The following is a 19,520-nucleotide window of genomic DNA, read 5'->3' on the forward strand; positions in this document are numbered from 1 at the left end:
TGATTACTATGAATTAAACAGAGTAATATCCTTTTATATATGCATTACATATTATTTATATCTTAATGAGAATCAATTGCTCCTCCAGTAGATGTCGAGGCAATAAAGCAGGAATAAATATATTATAAATAATCTTGGCTGACCACAGAATTTATCAAAAACCTTCAATTTAAAAAAGGAATGCTGACATATCAGAATATGAAATTGCTACAAATGCAATTAAAAACTTCCCTTTTCTATTTTCTTCTTTTTGCATGCAATGAAAAACTGTAAAAACATTTGGAGTGCAGATCTTCAGGATATTTCAGTCACACAATATTTAATGATTTTCCATTATTTACACTGTATTTTATGTATATGTGGGCATTATAACACAAAACAGACTTTTTATGTTACAGAATTAAATTTCAATTCAATATACTTTCTACTATATTTTAATGCAATGAAAAGGTCAAAAATAATTTGCCACCAAAACACAGAAGAATGTTTTTAACATAATGAAAAACATATGAAGGAAATATACTTAGCTATTTCTTATCTTTGCCCAGAGAGAAGGCTCTGAAACCTCAACAGACTTATTTGAAAAATTTAATTTGAAACTGAACCTTTTTTTCTTTTTTTGAGGAGACAACTGGTTCATGCAGGAGAACAAAAAAAGTCCTTTCCAAATTCTAGCATCAAAGCCCTCTAAAGAATAAGTAAAACTGAAGGTTTTTGTAGGCTTCATGTAAACTTAGCAATTGCACCAATAAGACTGAGTTTATAGGAACTATACAAACTAAGATACTGTTATTTAAATCAATATAATCAAAACTATTCTAGGGGAAGAGAGTACTTCACCCAAAGAGGCAAAATATCAACCTGATTCAGTCCCTGGTCTGAAGGTAAGAACAAATGCTGAATCCCTAAATTGAGATCTGTTAATTATTCTCCTACTTTAATGATGTCAGCAGTACAGACTGTAAGACCACTGCAAATAATTAGAGAATATTATGTGTAGATATATTCTAGAAGTGACTAGAGCCCTAACTATTAGTGAGGACAACAGCATCATGCAGAGCAGGAGGCACAAGTGGACTGCAAATACTCGGGGAGAAAAGAACGGAACAATGCTGCAAGACACAAAACCAGAACTGGCAAAGGAAGTACAACTCCATGGCAGCAATATACAAAGCATTTTAGAAGTAAAATTAGCTAAGTGACTAAGTTCCAAGTGTGGGGCCCAAGCACTGTCTACACACAGAGTTAGTTATTGCAGAGAAGTGATCAAGCAAATTGGCACCTGGGTCTAGGTTAGGAGTGTGAGCCCTCTAAACATTCAGAGCTCAGGCTGTTAGCCAAGAGCACTTCCCAGGAAAATCAAGAGAAAGAAGACAAAGTGAACAGAAAATATAAAAACAAACCTTTAGAGAATCCCCACACTTGTACCAGTGGTCAGGACTCAGTGGTAAGAGAAGCCTGGAAGGCCAATGGCCATCTCACCAGTGTCTTTACACCATGCTCAGCACAGACTGAATGCTTTACCCCAAGCACCCTTATCCTGAGGGATGCTGACACCAACATTCCCCATCTCTCCAGGCACTAATCCTCCCCGTGCACCCTTCCGGCCACCTGACCCCAGCAAAACCACAGCACCACGCAGGAAACGCTGGATCTTCTGCAAAGGAAAACAAAGATCCCACTCTTGCACAGCACCCCTTGGTCCTCCCTCCTCATTTTCAGGCTTACACTGAGAAGACACTGCAGGGGAGCATTTCTTTCCTACCAAAGGAACAGTGAGTTCATGGCATGGCAGGATGAAAAAAGAGCCACCAGGCTCTTGTGGGTGCTCAGCTGCCCAGCCAACTCTGCAGGCACTGACCTACTCGAGCATTCAGGTTACTGTGAGCAACATTGCTGAAGTTTAAGCAAAGAGCACCAAAGCAGTGGAGGGAACCACAATTCATTTATGGGGCTGCACACAGACATTTACAGTTTATCTGATGTGCATGGACAGAACTCAGGCTTTCTGCACTGAAGTCATCACTTCTTGGGAACTGACACCTACAGTTTTTTACTGCAGCTAAGGGCATAGTTTACTATATTTGTTCAGCTCTAGGGTACAATAAAAAGGAGAAAATGAGACAGAAAATTCTTCAAACCAGGCATTCCTTAGGCATTTTGACCACACAAGGAAAGTTGTTGTTTTTTTTTTTTTTACTTTCAGCCTTGCTCTTGCAGTGAGTACAGTTCTACCCCACTCTTTTGACTGCTACCTTTCCAACTTAAAATTCAGCTGGAAATGGTTTGCCTGCTGTTGTCACAAATAGTAAATGAGACAGGACTGAAGTACAATGAAGATTCTATAATTCTTCACTGTACTTCAATATAATTTTGCATACAGAGGTATGCAAAATAATAGTTTAGGCCCCTTGTGTGTTTAGTATGTTTAGGCCCCAGTTCTGCAATTTTTTTCCTAAATGCAGTGGCTTTAACAGGGTAGTGGGTGACAGACGGTCCAACTGAGCTTCCTGCACAATCAAGACCTCACATTGTTTTTGTACAACAACAACATAGTAGAAAAATACTTTAGAAAACAGGAAAATGTGGGAGTAAAACTCTTCAAAGGTGCAAGATTAAACTAATTGAAGCTTATTTATTATTCCAATAAGGAAGAAGAATATCGACTTTAGGAACATCTACTGTTAGCAGTATTTTTTTTAAGATTAACTGATCCTAGAACAGTGTTCTGAAGGACTTTATATTCTTATTTTTGGGGTGTAAAGGTTTCCTCTCAATCAGAGAGGAAAAGCCACCTGGGATCAGCTGTAGTACAAACTTTGCTCATAGGATTAAACTCTCCTGCTTTAAAAAGACAGTTCACAGGAGAAAAACTGTGCAAGAGATTAAATGCCTGCATATGCAAAGCTTTGGTCAACATGAGTGAATTTATACCTCTGCTGAAAAAGGAAGTATTTGCTCTGCACCCCAACTACTTCATTTCTTAGTCAGTGAGTAGGAATACAAGTTTATTATTAAAAAGCAGTGAATGTTTTAAAGGCAAGTTTTCCTTTTTGGTCACAAAAATAGATGAACAAGCTTCATGCCAGTGTTACAGCCCCTGCAATAATTTGTACCCAGGCAAGGAGGAGACTAAATAGGAACATGTGCGTTACTGAGAAACTGAACACCTGAAACTCTGCAAGAAACAGAGCACTCTAAAAATTATGGTGAAGGTCTCTGCCATTCCTTTAGCAGCAAATTACCACTACAACATCCCTTGCTCCTGGCATGTGTGTTATTCAGAAGAATACAAGATCAGGCTTGTCCAGGTAGCAAACTGTTCCCAAGTTTTTCCTCGCAACAGCGTCCTTCACATGTGCTTCTAGGGGATTTTGCCATCTGAATGGATGTGGCAATAAGTGGGATTTGCTGACCCAGATTTTGGCTTTGATTCTTCCTCAGTTTATTCTGTGATTCTCTCTCTCCCTCGCTTGCTGGTCAGCAGGATGGGGGCTTTGCTGTGCTTTTTTTCTAGCTGATATTCATTACTGGGACTCATAAAACAGCACTGGCTTCTCTGCCCCCCTTTATTATCAGCCACGGGAACAGAGGAATGTCCCAGGGCTGCAGGAAGCCAAGCCCCACACAGCTGTACAAAACCTTCACATTGCTGATGCAAATCACTCTGTTCCACCTCTGCCTTGGGCAGATTTGCAAGGGAAACCTGCCACTCTTCTGCCCTAACCCAGGGTAGAGAGAGAGTTGCTGGGAATTGCCAGAAATGCCCTTTTCCTCCTCAAAATATTCCCTTCCTCTGCTGGGTTGAGGTCCTTGTATGACCTCTCCACACCAACAGCACTGGCTGGACTGGCACTTAAAACAAAAGGCAGGTTCTCCAAGGAGACCAAAATAAAATATTACTGAAAACCCAGTGGAAACATTTACCGTGGGGACTCCCTGGCACAAACAGTGTGGTCAAGCACCGAGCTGAACGTGTGACTGTTGTGCTTGTCAAGGCTTCCTGCTCTGTTTGTTTTTCCTTCTGGCTACACTCGATTGCCAAGAAATGAATAAAACAACACGAGTGACAGGGATGGAAGTGGTGGCTTTAAGGCTAAAAGAAAGGACTCCACAGGAAAGCAAGGCAGTACTGTCGTGACTGAAATACCAAAGCCTTTTTCCTGGGACTCTTCCTACATTTGGTGCTCAGCAGCTCATGAAATTGTATTGTAAGGTATTTTTTAAATCTCTTTCAAAAGGTTCTTCCAGTTTTTTCACTATCAAGGGTAGAGCATCCTCCTCATAATCATCCACACTGCACCATAATCACACCTTGTGCTTTACAGAGGGAAAGCAGAAGGGCAAAAGCCTAGCCCAGCTCAAGGAAGCCCTGCTATTCCTGATACTAAAGACCTCGCACTTCATCAAAAGCTAAATTTAGCTCCTATTTCCTGGCCTGAAGAGCTTGTGGCCTAATGAGCCAGCTTCAGCAACACCTTCTTTCTAACTGCAGGGAAGAAAAAAATCAGAGATTTTGATTGCTGCTCATGGAGAGAACCAGGGATCCCATCATTTGGCAGGGGGAAAGAAAACACAAGCCCTTAGCATGTCTAGAAAACTGACAGTCCATGATCCCCAGAAACCTGACTGCCCATGAATCCCACATGGGACAATGGGAATCCCCAAATGCCAGGCAGTGAAACGCTCAGATAGCTGTGCTTATTCAACAAACACTGAGTGGGAAGAGCTCCACACATGAAAATGACTTTTAAGCGTGAAGCCAGCCTGGATGAAGCTGTCTGCTGCCTGAGAACAGGTCTTCCTCTGAAACCCAGGTAGACACATCCTGTTACCGTGATCCCATTTCCCAAGGGGAGCTGCATCACCTCCGGCACTGCCTGTCAGATTTCATGTGCTAAAATAGGTTGGGATGGGTCAGTGTTGCCATGGGAGGGCTTGGGATGATGTAAGGAAAGGTAATGGCACTCTTCCCTCTCTGACTCATTACTGTGCACTAATAAGCCAGAAATAGACCCTGGTGACAGCAGACAGAGGGGATGAAAACTTGAACATGGACAGGGGCTCTGCTGTGGCATCTCACACAGAATTGTTTAGGTTAGAAAATACCTCTAAGATCAAACCCAGCACAGCCAAGCTCATCACTAAGCCATGTTCCCAGGTCTACATCTTTTAAATACCTCCAGAGATGGTGATTCAATCACTTCCCTGGGCAGGCTGTGCCCTGAGAACACTTTTGGTGAAGAATTTTTCCCTAATAGCCAATCTAAACCTCCACAGTCTTTTCCTCACCCACTAAGCAGGTCACCTTGTCACAGGAGGAGGTCAGCTTGGTCAAGCAGGACCAGCCTTTCATAAATCCACACTGCCTTCAGTTAAACAGAAATTGCTATCTTAAATTCTCAAAAATGAAAAATTGGGAAAGCCTGTGATTCAAAGTACTAAACTGCTTCATTTTATGTCAAATCACGTCAATAACATCCCGTGGTTTTAAGGAATTTACAGTGCAGCATGTGCAGAAACACAGATCAAAATATAAAATTTATATTGATCAGAAATATGAAATAAATTTGGGGTAGTCAAAACAGTTAATTTAGACATTTTTACATATATATACACACGCGCTTTATTTAAAGGCTTTGGAAAAAAAAATAAACATAGAGATTTCACCAAAAGTGTACTTCAGAAGAAACAGTACTGGGAACATGTTTTGGACTAGTTTGACTTGTTCCACTATCATACACTTCCTGATACTAGAGCTGGACATTACATCAGAGCATGCTGCTGCTCAGATTAGCAGAGCAGAATGATTTCATAAAAAACTGGAAGTCACACTTTCCCAGAGATGTACTGAAATCTCTCACAAATCTGCAAATAACTGAGCTATGCAAGGGCTACTTTCTCAGCTCCTCAGCTGAAGTGTCTTTGGATACCTCTACTCTTTGTTACATACACGAGAAAATTTCTGCAGAACTCAACTACTTCATAAATCCAGCTTTTTCAACTTGATTTCTTCAGCAGACTAAACATAACTTTGAGAACTGTTTTGGATTTGTGAATACACATTACAACTGTATAAGGGAAATCTAATTTTATACTCCCTCCAATCTGACCACATCTGATGAATCAAGACACTACCAAGGACCAAGTCATATTAAAAACATTTTTTAAAGTTTGTATTTCAAATTATGTCGAAATTCCCATAGTTATAATGTAATCTGATCCAGAATGCTCAGCCAGGCAGCAATAAACAGAAGTCCAGCTCAGTCCACTTCTTTATGAGTTCCAATGAGGTTACATAAAGACACCAATCTTTCTGAAGAAAATACCAAAGTATCCATGCTAAGATGTCGCTGTTTCACAAACACAATTATTTATGTGTTTGGTTTGTTGGTTTTTTCTTTTTTTTTTTTTCTTTTTTTTTTTAAAGAGACAAATGTCAGGCTGCTCCAGATTACAGCCTGTCTACCCTACCAATTTCCTTTCCACACAGCAGGAAGCTGTGGGTTCAAGTTTTATCTTGTATAGACCCAAAAAGGCAGCTGCCATAAACTACAGAATAAAAGACTTGGAAACAGAATTTGGAAAGGCAGGTGTAACAGTTTCATCTGCTGAAATAGATATAAACTTAAATGCTAACACCACTAGGGAAATTTATTGAAAAAGCAGAATGAAAATTATCATGAGAAAATCATCCAACTTGAGAAATTTAGACAACTTTCTGTCTAATTAATGCATTAGGCAAGGAGATTTCAACAATAATGAGGGCCCTAATCTAGCTGTTGGGAAATCATGGCTTGTCTTCCTGCCTTTCCCTTACACTCCTACCTGGATGAAATACATATGCACCACTGGCATGGCTGTATAAGCAATTGAAAAAGTAAAATCCCAAAGGATAACAACTAAATTATCTTCAAAACAATGGCGAGAAACGAGAGAGAACCATGCAAGAGTTAAGCTGAAGCCAGTTTGGTATTTTTAAGTTTTGACCTTTGAAAGTTCTTTGGGGGCAATGTAGCTTTTCCTACTTACTCCAGAGTATTTCCAAAGCTCAGAGCTGTGGAGAGCTTTTCTGTCACTAAAACTTGCAGCGACCTAAGGGGGCTTATAAAGCCTCAAATGGATGAAGAAATCTGGAATAATGTAAACACAGTGTCTTCTGCTTGCAAACAACACTTCAGAGAACCAGCATATACAGATATCCATACAAATATACTGAAATATTTCAGTGAAGATTGAATATTTTTTTTAAATAGGTATCTGTCAGTTCCAGTGCAAGTCTTAGTTTCCTATATGAATTCAAGGACAAAACTTTTAACTTTTTTCATGCAGGAATAAGACTGTATGTAAAAACACAATCATTCCAAGCCTGCATCAATGTGCCTTTACACAGAGCACTACTTTGCTGCACAAATTCAGCAAGAAGGTTTAATCACTATGGCCCAAAATCTCCATTCTGACTGTTGACTGTTGAACAAACAGTTTCAGAGCTATCACCCTGAGCAAATTTTCTGGTGGTTAGATAATTTGACAGCACCAAATTCTCTGCCTTTTCTGAGTCCACCTAATTGAGATTTCATGCACAGGAAAGAAAATGAAGTTGAAGGAGATTCAGAGTAAGAGAGAAATGAAGTTGTACTTTTATGTTTACTGTACCTGCAGTAGGACAGTACCCCCCGGGATTGTGAGCTGTAAACAGTACTTAGGGGCATTCTCCCAGGAGAGCAGTTGAACATCTTCAATAGCACTGTAGGAAATGGAGTTTTCCATGTACCCAGTTGGCTGCAAGAAAACAAAGGAGAAGAGAAAAAAAATGTTTACTTAGCCATCATAAGAAGTTTCACAATTTTCAAGGAAGAACAGCACGATGAAAATTACTCTTGGTGTTGCAAATATCTGCAAGATCTAATTGAAAAGCAAACTTCCTACCCAGGTCATTCAAGAGAGAGTCCCATCCAGCTACCTTCCTCCAACTCGTTCAAGTGTTAAGATCACTCACATAAAAACAAAACTAGGCCAGTCCAAGGTGTCTGAAATACAGAGATGCCAACCTGTCCTGGACCCAGAAATCAATAAAACTTAATTCCAGGTTGAACTGAGCTATGAAGGGTTCTGTCCATGCACATGCTCTCAATGCATGAAGAACCACCTCAGTCACACAGACAGATCAGCACTGTCCTAAAGTCCTAAAGCAAGGCTGCTTTCTTCCACATATTCCCCAGCTTCAATTTTGATCAACCACATCACCAGGATCCATATTCCTTCACTTGACAGTGGTTCTTGGGGCTCCAAAAATACAGCCCTCAAGTTTCAGACTCAAGCAAAAGCAAAGCAACCAATGTACTCATCTTGCCTATAGGTAAGCAGTGGTTTCCTAGAGAGTGCTGATGTCTGGCTTAAAATGAAAGTCACCATTAAAACACAAATAAGTAACTGCATTTTGCAATTAAATGTAGAATACAAACTGATTATTGCAGGAAAACAAACTTAAACATGAAACTAATTTATTAGTATTCCTGTAATTCTTAGGCATTACAGAAGTACAATTATCTCTGAGATAAGACGAAACAGAAATGTATCTATGAAAGCACATATGAAATTATCTTAAACTAAGTAAATACACAGTGCTGTAGCTGTGTATCTAATGAGTATACGTACATACTCTGTACTTTATGCAAGTCATTTTTAAAGTAATTGAATATTCAACAGAGGTCCTCCAAAGACATAATTTACTTTGCTGTACTACAGCATAAGTGAACTGATCAGTACTGCTGTGGCAGAGAAACTATTTTCATACAAAAATAATTAATCCCACCTCATGGATAAACCATAGACTTGACCATGTCTTTCAAGAGAATAGAGCTCATTACATTTATGAATTATTTTCTCACTATTACTGATTTACATATAACTTCAACTTCTCAAACTCACTCCCACTGTGCCCAATACTTAAGTTATTTTTAACTGACAGTCTTGAAATAAGGAAGGCAAGGGAGGCAACCACATCTATTTCAGGGTCAAACAAGGCCAGCTCCTAAAATCACAACACAGGATTCCTGGGGGCGAGTGTGAAATAAGCAAATTGCATTTGGAACGTCTCTGCTTCTAATTGGTACAACTTTCTTCCATAAGTTAAGTAGGTGGTGCATCTGGAAACCGTACTTTGGAGTTCTACACTTCATACATGCTTCTAGGCCCATAAACGTCATCCACCAGAACTGCAGTGACAGCCCTGTCACCCACCTTTGCTGCCACAAGAATTCAGCTGTTTTTTCAGCAAGAAAAACCCAGCCAGCCACAGAACTCAACCTCAATATCTTTTTCCCTAACAGTTGCTGCAGCAGCGCTCATTTTGCACCAGCCCAGGGTGAAAACAATTTTCACTGTCTCTTTAACAAAAACCTTGTTGTGCAGGAAGTATGATAAACTTCTGCTTATTCATTTACCCACAATATTGTTCTACACTAGTGACTGGAATCCCAGTGGCTTAATACTGATACTGTACGTCATGCCTTGCCTACTGGAGAGTCATTATCTCGTTCTCACAGGAAGCCAAAGGCCCAAGATCCTTTGGTAATCAGCATTACAACACTCAGGGAAAAATATCAAAACAGCCAACATAAAATCTAGTATGCTCAGGGGGAAAAGTTATCAAAAAACATGCTCTGAAAGACTGGAGAAGGGAGAAATCCAGAACCAGTTAATGCAAATAAAAAATGAAATGAATCAAAGCAATTTAAATTTGTCTTTTAAAAAGGTGGTGACTGCCCTTAATACCCTCCATTAACTTCAAAGAGGATTTGAGGAATTCTCACAGAAGCTGTTTCCAAGAGAAGCTTCTCTATACCTTAAATCATCCATTTAAACAGCATTAAAAGACAGCTGAGCCAGTTGAAGCACAGCTCTGTAGCCATTCACATGGATTTCATCCCAGGCACACACCAACACAGGACAGTCCTTCTCCTTAAGGAGAATGGAGGAGCAGAGATCTGCAGTTTGCCAAGGATGGGAAGACTACCTAAACCATAAGATGGAATTATGCAGATGGTCAATCATTCTAAGTGAAAGCCAATGAGGTACTTTATGTAGCATTCATATGATCCCATGTCCACACCTTCCATCTAGCCATACTGTACACATACAGTTGTTTGCTACCTTACTCAAAAAATGAGTAGCCTAAATATACTTCAATCCCTGTAAGCATCATCCTATGCATTGGATGTTCTAAGAAGTCAAATATTTTCTGTTCTGAAAACACCAGTTACAGGCAACTCCACTTCTGTTTCACAACAGAGAGAGTCTAAAGTACAGTAATTTATCACTGTATACAGCCCCTTAAAATGTTGCTGTCCAGCACTGAAGACCATGCTCCCACATCAGGGCTGGGCAGAAATGCCCTGAGGAAGCAGCAAAACAGAGCTGTCACCAGACCTGAGCCCACAGGGCTGTGGTACTCCTCAGAGACCACAGCACCCACAAGGGGAAGGTCAGTCCCACACAAAGTTGTCCTTCCCCTCATCCCTCCACACACAGGGCCAACTCCTCAACACATACAAGGACAGAGCTCTGTTCCTCAGCAGTGTTTTCTCAAGACCAAGCACAGTTCAGCCATTTATCAGGAAATGGCCTCAGGTAAAACCACAGCCTGAGTCACTGGTTTCTCTTAAAACACAGGTTATTTTGACATTCAGGTATGTGAACGTCAATCACAGTGAATCACTGTGGCTGATAAATAAGCAGTGCAAGTGCTGCACATTCTCATGTTGCAGCTGGTTTTGCTTGCACTCACACCCCCAGAAGCTGCATCCTCACCCCCAGGTCTCTCCATGGGAAAGTCAAATCACAACAACACGCCAGCAATGTGGATTCAGAGGTTTGAAAATACCAATAATGAGACAGATCCTCACTGGGTTACATTGAGAAGCATCTGGCACAAATACTAGTCTTAAGCAGCATTCCCACCTCCATCCACCCACTCTGTCTCTGCCCACACAAATATTTGTCTGGCTGTGGTGTCAGGCAGATCAGGGAACCCATCCAGCTTTTGCCAGATTACTTTTGAGCTCCTTCACTTACCATAACTTAAGGGCAGCACATCATTTGGAAGGGGGAGCTGAGGACCTCAATACCTCAGTTTAATTATTGGTATCAGTCTAAAGCCACAGCATCTTGAGCAGCAATATGTCAAGTTCAGTTGAAAATGTCTTTATTTAAGAAAATAGTAATTCTTATTTTTATAGTTGTCATTTTTGAAAGGAGATTTATATTTCCTGGCAAAGTCTGAAATCTGTGAAACGAAGCAAGTTAATGGACTTTTCTATCTCACTCTACAAAATTAATCCTGACTTAAGAAAGTTTGGCCAGAGAATCTACATATGTCAGCTTACAGATTTACAGTTACAGTTTGAACTTCTGGCTGTTTGCTGTTGAATATGTTCTGAAATACTGTGCAATATTCATAAATGAAAATGCAATTTCTTACAACAAACAAAAACCCCATAAGGAAACATTTTTCTCTTCCCATTAGCCTTTAGCCTCCTAACAAAACATGCAACTTCTCTGCTGGGAAATCAGGTATGTTTTAACTTGGTCTTTTTTCAGTTCCATGAAGATTTATTAATCATACGGCTCTGAAACTTTGCACCAGAATAGGCACACACCAAGACCTACTACAAATCAAATCTTAGGGGAATCCAGTGCTCCCAAAACTGGAAGAACATCTAGGTTCCTGCGTAAGCCTGGTTTTCTCTTGTGTTTCTGGGAAAAGTCAGCAGCAGCAAACTACTCAATAATGCAAAAATCTGCCCACTTGTTTCCATGGGAAATTCTAAAAGGGAAAGAATAAACATGACGTCCATTGTTAATATGAGGCTTGTATGCACTTACTCATATAATAATGCACTAAATCTTCAGCTGCATGTTTTCCAAAGAAAGCACCTAGAAAAGATGAATTCTACAACTAGAGATGGTTATTTGCATTAAAACATACTTAGACTGACAACTCCCACCAACACAACAACAACGAAGACTGATTTTCCCAATTAAATGCTCCAGATGGTGGGGGGAAATGGGGCTGTTCCAGACCCTCTCTCTTCTGCTGGCAGGTGCTTATTTCTCTCTTGGCTGCTCTTAGGAATGAGCCATGCTCCTGCTGTAGCCCAGGATGCTGAGCATGCTGTGTCACACGTAAGTTTTCCATACCCAAATAAGATTCAGACCTGTTTTATAAGACATAGGAAGGGCTGATTGTTCTCAAAACTTTGATGGGGGTGGAGACTATTTAGTTGATACTGCAGGGTAATGGACTCTGAAACTGCTGAAAACAATGGCTGATTTGAAATAAATCTCTCTTAGAAGACATCCATGGCTCCAGAGAACGTCCCTGCTACTACAGATATTTCAGATAAGGGCAATTAACATCTTTGCTCATTAACTACAGAACCTATCAGAAGACATTTATCAAGTTCAGCAATTAGCAGTACTGTACCACAATATGCAGTACAGTACAATTTGTCTTTTTCTTGACATGGAAGAATTTACTGCCACGCTCACCTGTCATGATTAGTTGAGAGAGTTAATGTTAATCTCGTGGAGATTAACCTGATAACAAAACAGACAAAAAGACTAACAGCAAGGGGACACCCAAAACTACACAAAGGTATTTCTGAGCTTTCTTGGAACAACATTCTCATCTAATCCATCAGGCTTTGTGGTCTCCCAGTCTGCCCATCATAACCATTCCCTCCCCACTCCCCCAGGTAAGTAGGTGGTTTTATGTGTTGGACCACAAGAAAGATTCCACCTGCTCTGTGTAGTGAAATGGGTCTCCCCATGGGGCAAATCTAAATTATTTCTGCTTGGAGCTGCACTGTCCCTAAGTATCTCCAAGTTGGGTATGGATGCTTGGTGAGGTTTTGGTTGGTTGGGCTTGAAATTTTTTGGTACGTGGAAACAAATTGGGGCACTGTGACCCAAATCTTCAGTGAGGTCCCATGTCAGTCAAAATTGAGGGTGTATTAGTTCAGTGGTGATGACAGGAAAAAGAGGGAGGGGGTTTTCCTGCACAACTTTCTGTGTGTGGGTGACTGTGTGTATAAACACCCATGCATGTCTGTGTGTGTATAAATGTACACACACACCTGCCTTTCTTTATAGCTGCACAGTGATAAAAGATAGCAGAAATACATCCCACATTCTCTACACAAAAATACAGCAGCAACTGTCATGCTCAGGGCAAAGTAGCTCAGGTGCAGTGACAAGATCCTCCACAGAGCTGGTCATCCAAAATAAATCAGTGGAGCTTCACTGATTTATACAAGCTGGGAGTCTTTACTCAGAAATCCAACAGAAGTTCAACCAAATCTAGCTCAGCAGCAAAAATGTGCATAAATCACTTCCTTCCTCTAAATATTTAAGACAACCAAGACTGGAGGATGTTGCATTAATTAACCTTACAAAACTGATAAAAATATAAAAGCTGCCAGTAAGAAACAGCTTACCCCACAGTGTGCAGGAAAAAAAAAAAACAACTTCCAATCTGCGGTGGGGCTGAAATATCAGTTCTGTGGAGCTTTAGCAAAGGGACAGGCCAAAACTGTCTATCAAAGAGCTGACAAGAAAAAACTGCTCTCAATATTAGTACATATGAGCTTAAAATATGTAAAACCTGTGCGGCAGACACCAGCAGTGGGAAGAACTTCAAATTAATTCAGATCTGAAGCAAGTTAAAAGCACAGAAGTTCATTATTAAGAAAAAGGGAAATTAAGGTCATGTAATGGAATATGCACCATGACAGGGGAGTCAAAGAAGAAGGAAAAATGTATTATTTAGCTGAAATTCATATAATTTTTTTTTTAAACAAGGATATTCTTGTATTTAACTGTCAAACCCAGGTGAAAGTGCACTTCTGAAGGTTTACTTATTTGAACTTCTGGGAGTAAAGTAAGACATATCTTGAAGACTTCCCAAAGAGGCCCATTATCAATATGACCTTGTGTAAGCAATCTGTAAGAAATCAACCCTTTCTCCCTGGCCAGCTTGACATGCTAAAGGGAATCCTCCTGAGACTTCCAGTAGCACTGAATGTGAAATTGGTTACCATGCTGATGTCCAAAAAGCTCTAAGGTCAAGCCTATCTAAGAAACCTTGTCTCCTGCTTTCAGACCTCTGCTGACAGGGATGAGGACGTGCTGACAGGTGACCACAGCTCACCACTGAGATAGTGGCCAAATCTGCCAAATCATTGCCAAGGGGCAGGAATTGGTCCCAGGCCAGAAATTTGGAGAGGAAAGGGAGGAGTTGTGTTTGACATAGCGTGTCAGACACAGTGAGACTTTCACCTGGCCTGACTGCCCTGCCAGGTGGAGCATCTCTGCTTGGAACAGCAACTCTCCAAGTGTGCACTGAAGACTTCAACACCTCCCAAGGAATGTGAAGAACTCAAAGAACAGATTTACTATCCCCACTTTCCAACTGCAAAGAAAATCTCAGTTGAGGCTGTAGCTGCACCATGCTCTTGATCACACCTGAGGGAACATGAGAAGCCTGAGAGATGTGGGAGAAGAACTCAGACTTCCTGACTCCAACCATGTGAATCAGCTTCAAAAACATCCTCCTCCTCCAAAACTGGGTCACAGATTCATAAGAATGACCAGTCCTTAGCAGAGTTCATTTTCTCCATATTTTTTCATTTATCACTGCTGTCCATGAAATTCTCCTTTGGGAAAAAATACTCCCCCCAACCTTGACAAGATGGGTATGGTATTTATCCAACTTCCTCGAAATTACTTCAACCAAGAAGGGACACCACCAGCCAAAACACAGCAGGTACTCACAGGAGCAGCAGTAAGAGAAGCAGGGACTTCTTGCAGAAAGACTATACACACACCTACTTCAGTAAGACATTTGTTAGAGGAATATTGAAAAATCCCTAACTTTTGCCCAGAATATGATATACCTACTGAGTGCTAAATAGATCTTAGGTCACTATAGCAACAATGATTTAACAGAAACAAAACCACATCCTTGTTCAAGGCTGCTCTCTATTATCAATTCTCTTTCAACAAATCAGCTGTGTCACACTCCACGAAATGCATCAAGTGCTGCTAAATCAGAGAGGAGAGAGGGTTCCATGTAAGGATTTTAGACCAAGCAGACACAATGTATGCTAGATTAAAATGCTGCCTTTTAATGACTGCTTTAACCACGGGCAGCCCTGAGAGCTGGGAGTGAAAGGTGGTTTCAAATACAGATGGTTTCAAATACAAAGGTGGCACCTGGATAATCAGTCTGCTGAGTAACTGGGAGCTGGTGTGTACTGTGCACAGGAGACCTCTGTGCAGCTGGGTTCTTCAGAACTGGTTTAGGTACTGGCAAGAGCATGTTCCTATTGCAGATCATCCTTGCATTGCAGTGGTTTTTACTTCTGGTTTACAGATCCCCAAAGCCTGCTGTTCACTATCTCTGTTAGGTCAACAAAAGGTGAAGAAGGAAACCACATTTGTTATCAGTAGGGTCACATCCTCTGGGCAAGGATCTGCTCCTCCCATGGAAAATTTCAGGGCTTTGCAAAGCAAAAAGGCTGAAGGCAGCTGAGGGAAGCAACACATTCACCTCTGTCACCTGGCAATATGAAGTCAAATCTGAAAGGCCATCCAAGTGCAAATTACTGAATTTGCAAGAAGCTGAGCTATCCAGGATCTCAGGTCCCATTAGAAATACAGAATCTGAATCATGGACTCTGCAATATTGACAATTCTCACCACCTCCTCAATGCTCATACCAGCTCATGTCTTACTACACTTTATTTACAAGAAATTAAATTGTTGCAAAATTAAACACAGCATAAGTAAAATATACATTAAGTTCTGTTTTTCATTTCAAGAAGCATTCTCCAGCATTACTTATCATGCCCATGCTTTCTAACTGTAGAACAGTGAATCCCTTAGACACTGTAATAATCAAACAATTTCCATTAACATTTTTTTCCTTTTCTTTTTAATGCACCCTTAACCCTGAAGTTCCCAGCAAACCACATCCAATCTCAATTTGATGAGCAAGTACAGAACAGGGAGTGCAGTAACCCAACTAAGTTTCTGAATTCCCCACAGGGAATGCTCTAATCTCCTCGTTTTTGGAAAAAAATATGAACAGGTCTTGAGTTCCCAGGAAAAATATTAACACAGCTCTGTGCTGTACAGAGAGAAGAGAAAGGACATGCAGCAAAGCCTTCAGAAAAGCTATAGATATCCTGCTAATGACAGCCTCACTAAACTCACACTGTTATTAGGAAAAAAAACCAACAGGCACCTCCTGGGGATGAGTCAGAGCCATTTGGAATCACCTTCTGCTACAGGAGGAGGTGGGAAAACGTGCTTAAAGTGACAGTGCTTTGTCTGACCTGTCTTACCTCCTACAATAACTTGGACAGGTCTACTTAATTTTAGGTGAGATTCATCCCTCATGTCTGCAGCAGTGATTTCCCCCTGATTCTGTGTCTCTCAGCACTACAGAATGACACGAATGGAAAGTGCCCTTTCCTTCCCTCCAGCAGAGCCTGGAACCACCCGGTACCTCCTCCACTGCTGGTCTCCCTCATTGTTTAACATCTGACTGGCTGTTTGTACTGGGAGGGAGTGCTGCTATTTAAATAGGGCTGACTGAAGTATGTGCACTGCCTCTGAGGAAGGGAGACTGTGAGGGAATGGAGAAGGAGAGGGCAACTGCGGTGAAATCCAGAGTAAATACTGGAGAAAAGTGTCACTTGACTGGGAAATGCATAATGGAGAGGACACAGAACACCAGCTAGAATATCCTTTTTAAGTTCTCTTACTGTGCAAAAAGACACAAAGCAAAGTATACTATGCAAAATGGCACTTTGGTTTAAGAAGAAAAGTAATTAAATATTTAGCTAAAATCACAAAGGCATTGTGCTCATGGAGAATGAAGCGGCATGAAACTGCCATACCCAACTAGAAAACTTTTTGTTTCAATACAACATTTAATAGTCTAGCAAGCTACTTTTTCAAGAAAGGTGTCCTTATCATCATCTCCACAGACACACTTTGAAAAGCAGAACAGAGAACAGCCCTACAATTAGGCACGATGAAACTGGCAAACCCTTTCATCTGGGTGGCTCCTGAAAGGCTGGAGAAGAATTCCAAGGAATTGCAATAATTCCCCCAGGGATCCCAGTGCACACAGCTTTGAAGAGATGCCTCCCAGAGAAGCCCTGTTTATCAGGAGCTAATGCATCATGCACTGCTCTTCTGTCTCACAGTGTGTTTTGGAAAACTGAGCCACCTTAGTCCTCCAACAGCATTTTCTGTTCCAACAGGATGATTCAGCCCTCAACAAGACACACTCACTCGTTTCCTCTGCATGCTCTGACACAGGGCCCACTCGTGGGCAAGGAAACAGATGTACCTGCCCTCCCTGCCACTGCTCCAGAGACCAGCCAGGGGCTCCCACAACACACCAGACCATCTAGATGCATCTCTGATGATGCAATTTTGGAAAAACCCAGTTACTTGCACAGCCAGCAGCTAGTGATGCACATCTGAAGGTGAAAAGAAATACAAGTGCTTCCCAGGCTGCAGGAAAAATCAGCTTTCTGGAGGTCCTATGCCTGTCTACTTGGCCTTACTTATATTCCCAGACCATAAAGAAGCCACAATGCTGTTGGGAAAAATTGTGTGGCACACAATCAACACAGAGATGGCTTATACACCTGAGAGTTACAGCATCTTTGCATACTAGATTAGGGTGACTTGCCCTTGCTCCCCTTCCAGTTTCACATCAAAAATCTGGTTTAGAATAATTCCAGCCTTTAAGACAAGCTGAACTTCCAGGCTGTGTCAGCACAACGACTGCAAGTTTCACTCCCACCTTTGGCAACTATGTTTTGGGTTTCAAGCTCAATTATACTGTGTAGATCTGTGCATAAATCTGCAGCAAAACCCTTGTCTTCTACCAGGATTACTGCATTAATTTATTTACTATCTCTAAAGGAAATACCTAATTTCTGTAAAACCTTCAATATTGCAAACACAAGTTTGTAAGAATGAGTTTTCCAGTCACGGAAGAAAGGACACTTGTTCATGGCTTTGACCTCAAAGAACATTTACTACTATGAGCCTAGGAAATTTCCACCAAGGAAATCTGAATGTCATTAGGGAACTGCCTGCCCAAAGTTCAACTGGCCAGTGATTTTCAAACAGAAAGCCGATACTACTGAAGTACATTAGCATTTCATGGTAAATCTGAATTCAATTCCTCAGTCTTACAGCCACCAGTGAGTGTTATGATGTGGACTCAAAACACTGATGAAAACACGAGTTGCTTCCCCTTGGTGACATTTTTGTTTCAGCAGAAAACAAAAGCTTCCAAATTAGATGTGTGTTTGAACTCTACACCTGAACACACATCCTGCATTTTGCCCACTACTGCTTGCATCAGCTTTACTCAAAGCAGGAATGGAAAAAAGGGGTAAGCGTTCCTGCCCTCCTCTATGTAATTAAAATCCACAAATGCCACCACGTCACCCTATGACACCATTGCTGCACAGCTCACAATCCTAACAGTGACCTTGGAATTGCCTTGGCTACATGTTCCTACAGCACTAACAGACTCTCATGGCAGTGTTATGTTGAAAAATGTGCCTTACCAGCAAATCAACCTGAGCAGAATGAGTATGAAGGGCTGAAAATCAAGAATAATTAACATCATTTTCCTACTTATATCTTTCCAGATACTTTTTACAGAAGAATGCTTTATATAGAGATTTGTTTATTAATTTCCCCTGAGACAAAGAAACAGGTCAAATAAATATAAAGCCTTCTAAAATAAAGCACAGTATCCATGTTTAACCTCTGAAAAAGGCCCAAGTGCTCAGCAAGCTTCAACGAGATGTTATCAAGTCATTTCAGGGAAGTATTATTATTGGAAAGGAAATACAAAGCTTGCAAAATAAAGTAACCTCTGTCTTTTTCTCTATCCTGCTGAAAAAGACGTTTTTGCTTTCTGTTTCTGAAAAAATACATAATTTTAAAATATAGCTCTTTGAATATTAAATCAGATTCTGTTCTTGTTTTCTTGCAACAAATTACCAGATTTTACTGGAAATTAATAAAACAGAAACCAAAACCAAATTCAACACTGTAAACAGCATAGCAGATGATTTCCAAATACTCCAACATTTTCAAGATTTTGGATCCCTAAATTCAACTCAGAAGTTCAGAGAACAACTGAGGAAAATGCTTCTCTGCTTCAGATTTAAGTTCAGAACCTTAACCTCAAACCTCGCTCTTTGGAAAGCAAAAAAAAAAAAAGAAGTCAGACTCAGATCCAAAGTACCGATAGAAAGTTTCAGTTTGACCCACATCCTAACACCTCCGCAGCCAATCCTCATGATTTTCTGCCAGCACCACTCTCGAAGCACAGATCAAAGGCTTTACTGTACATTTGGAGCCATTCCTGTGATGTGAGGATTAGGCATGAAGAAGGAGCATCTTATTTTCAA

At 40.7% G+C, this 19,520-nt stretch overlaps 1 protein-coding gene across 5 annotated transcripts in view; it reads right to left on the reverse strand.

Moving 5' to 3' along the window:
* The window catches only part of CMIP (c-Maf inducing protein), a 130,138-nt gene that overhangs the window by 53,910 nt on the left and 56,708 nt on the right, over nt 1–19,520 (reverse strand). For all 5 annotated transcript variants that reach the window (XM_064386264.1, XM_064386267.1, XM_064386265.1 and 2 more), the window contains one exon: nt 7,657–7,782. In XM_064386264.1, coding sequence (XP_064242334.1) covers nt 7,657–7,782 — 126 coding nt within the window. The remainder of the gene's footprint in view (nt 1–7,656; nt 7,783–19,520) is intronic.

The sequence above is a fragment of the Passer domesticus genome, chromosome 12, assembly GCF_036417665.1.
Source record: "Passer domesticus isolate bPasDom1 chromosome 12, bPasDom1.hap1, whole genome shotgun sequence".
Classification (NCBI taxonomy): domain Eukaryota; kingdom Metazoa; phylum Chordata; class Aves; order Passeriformes; family Passeridae; genus Passer; species Passer domesticus.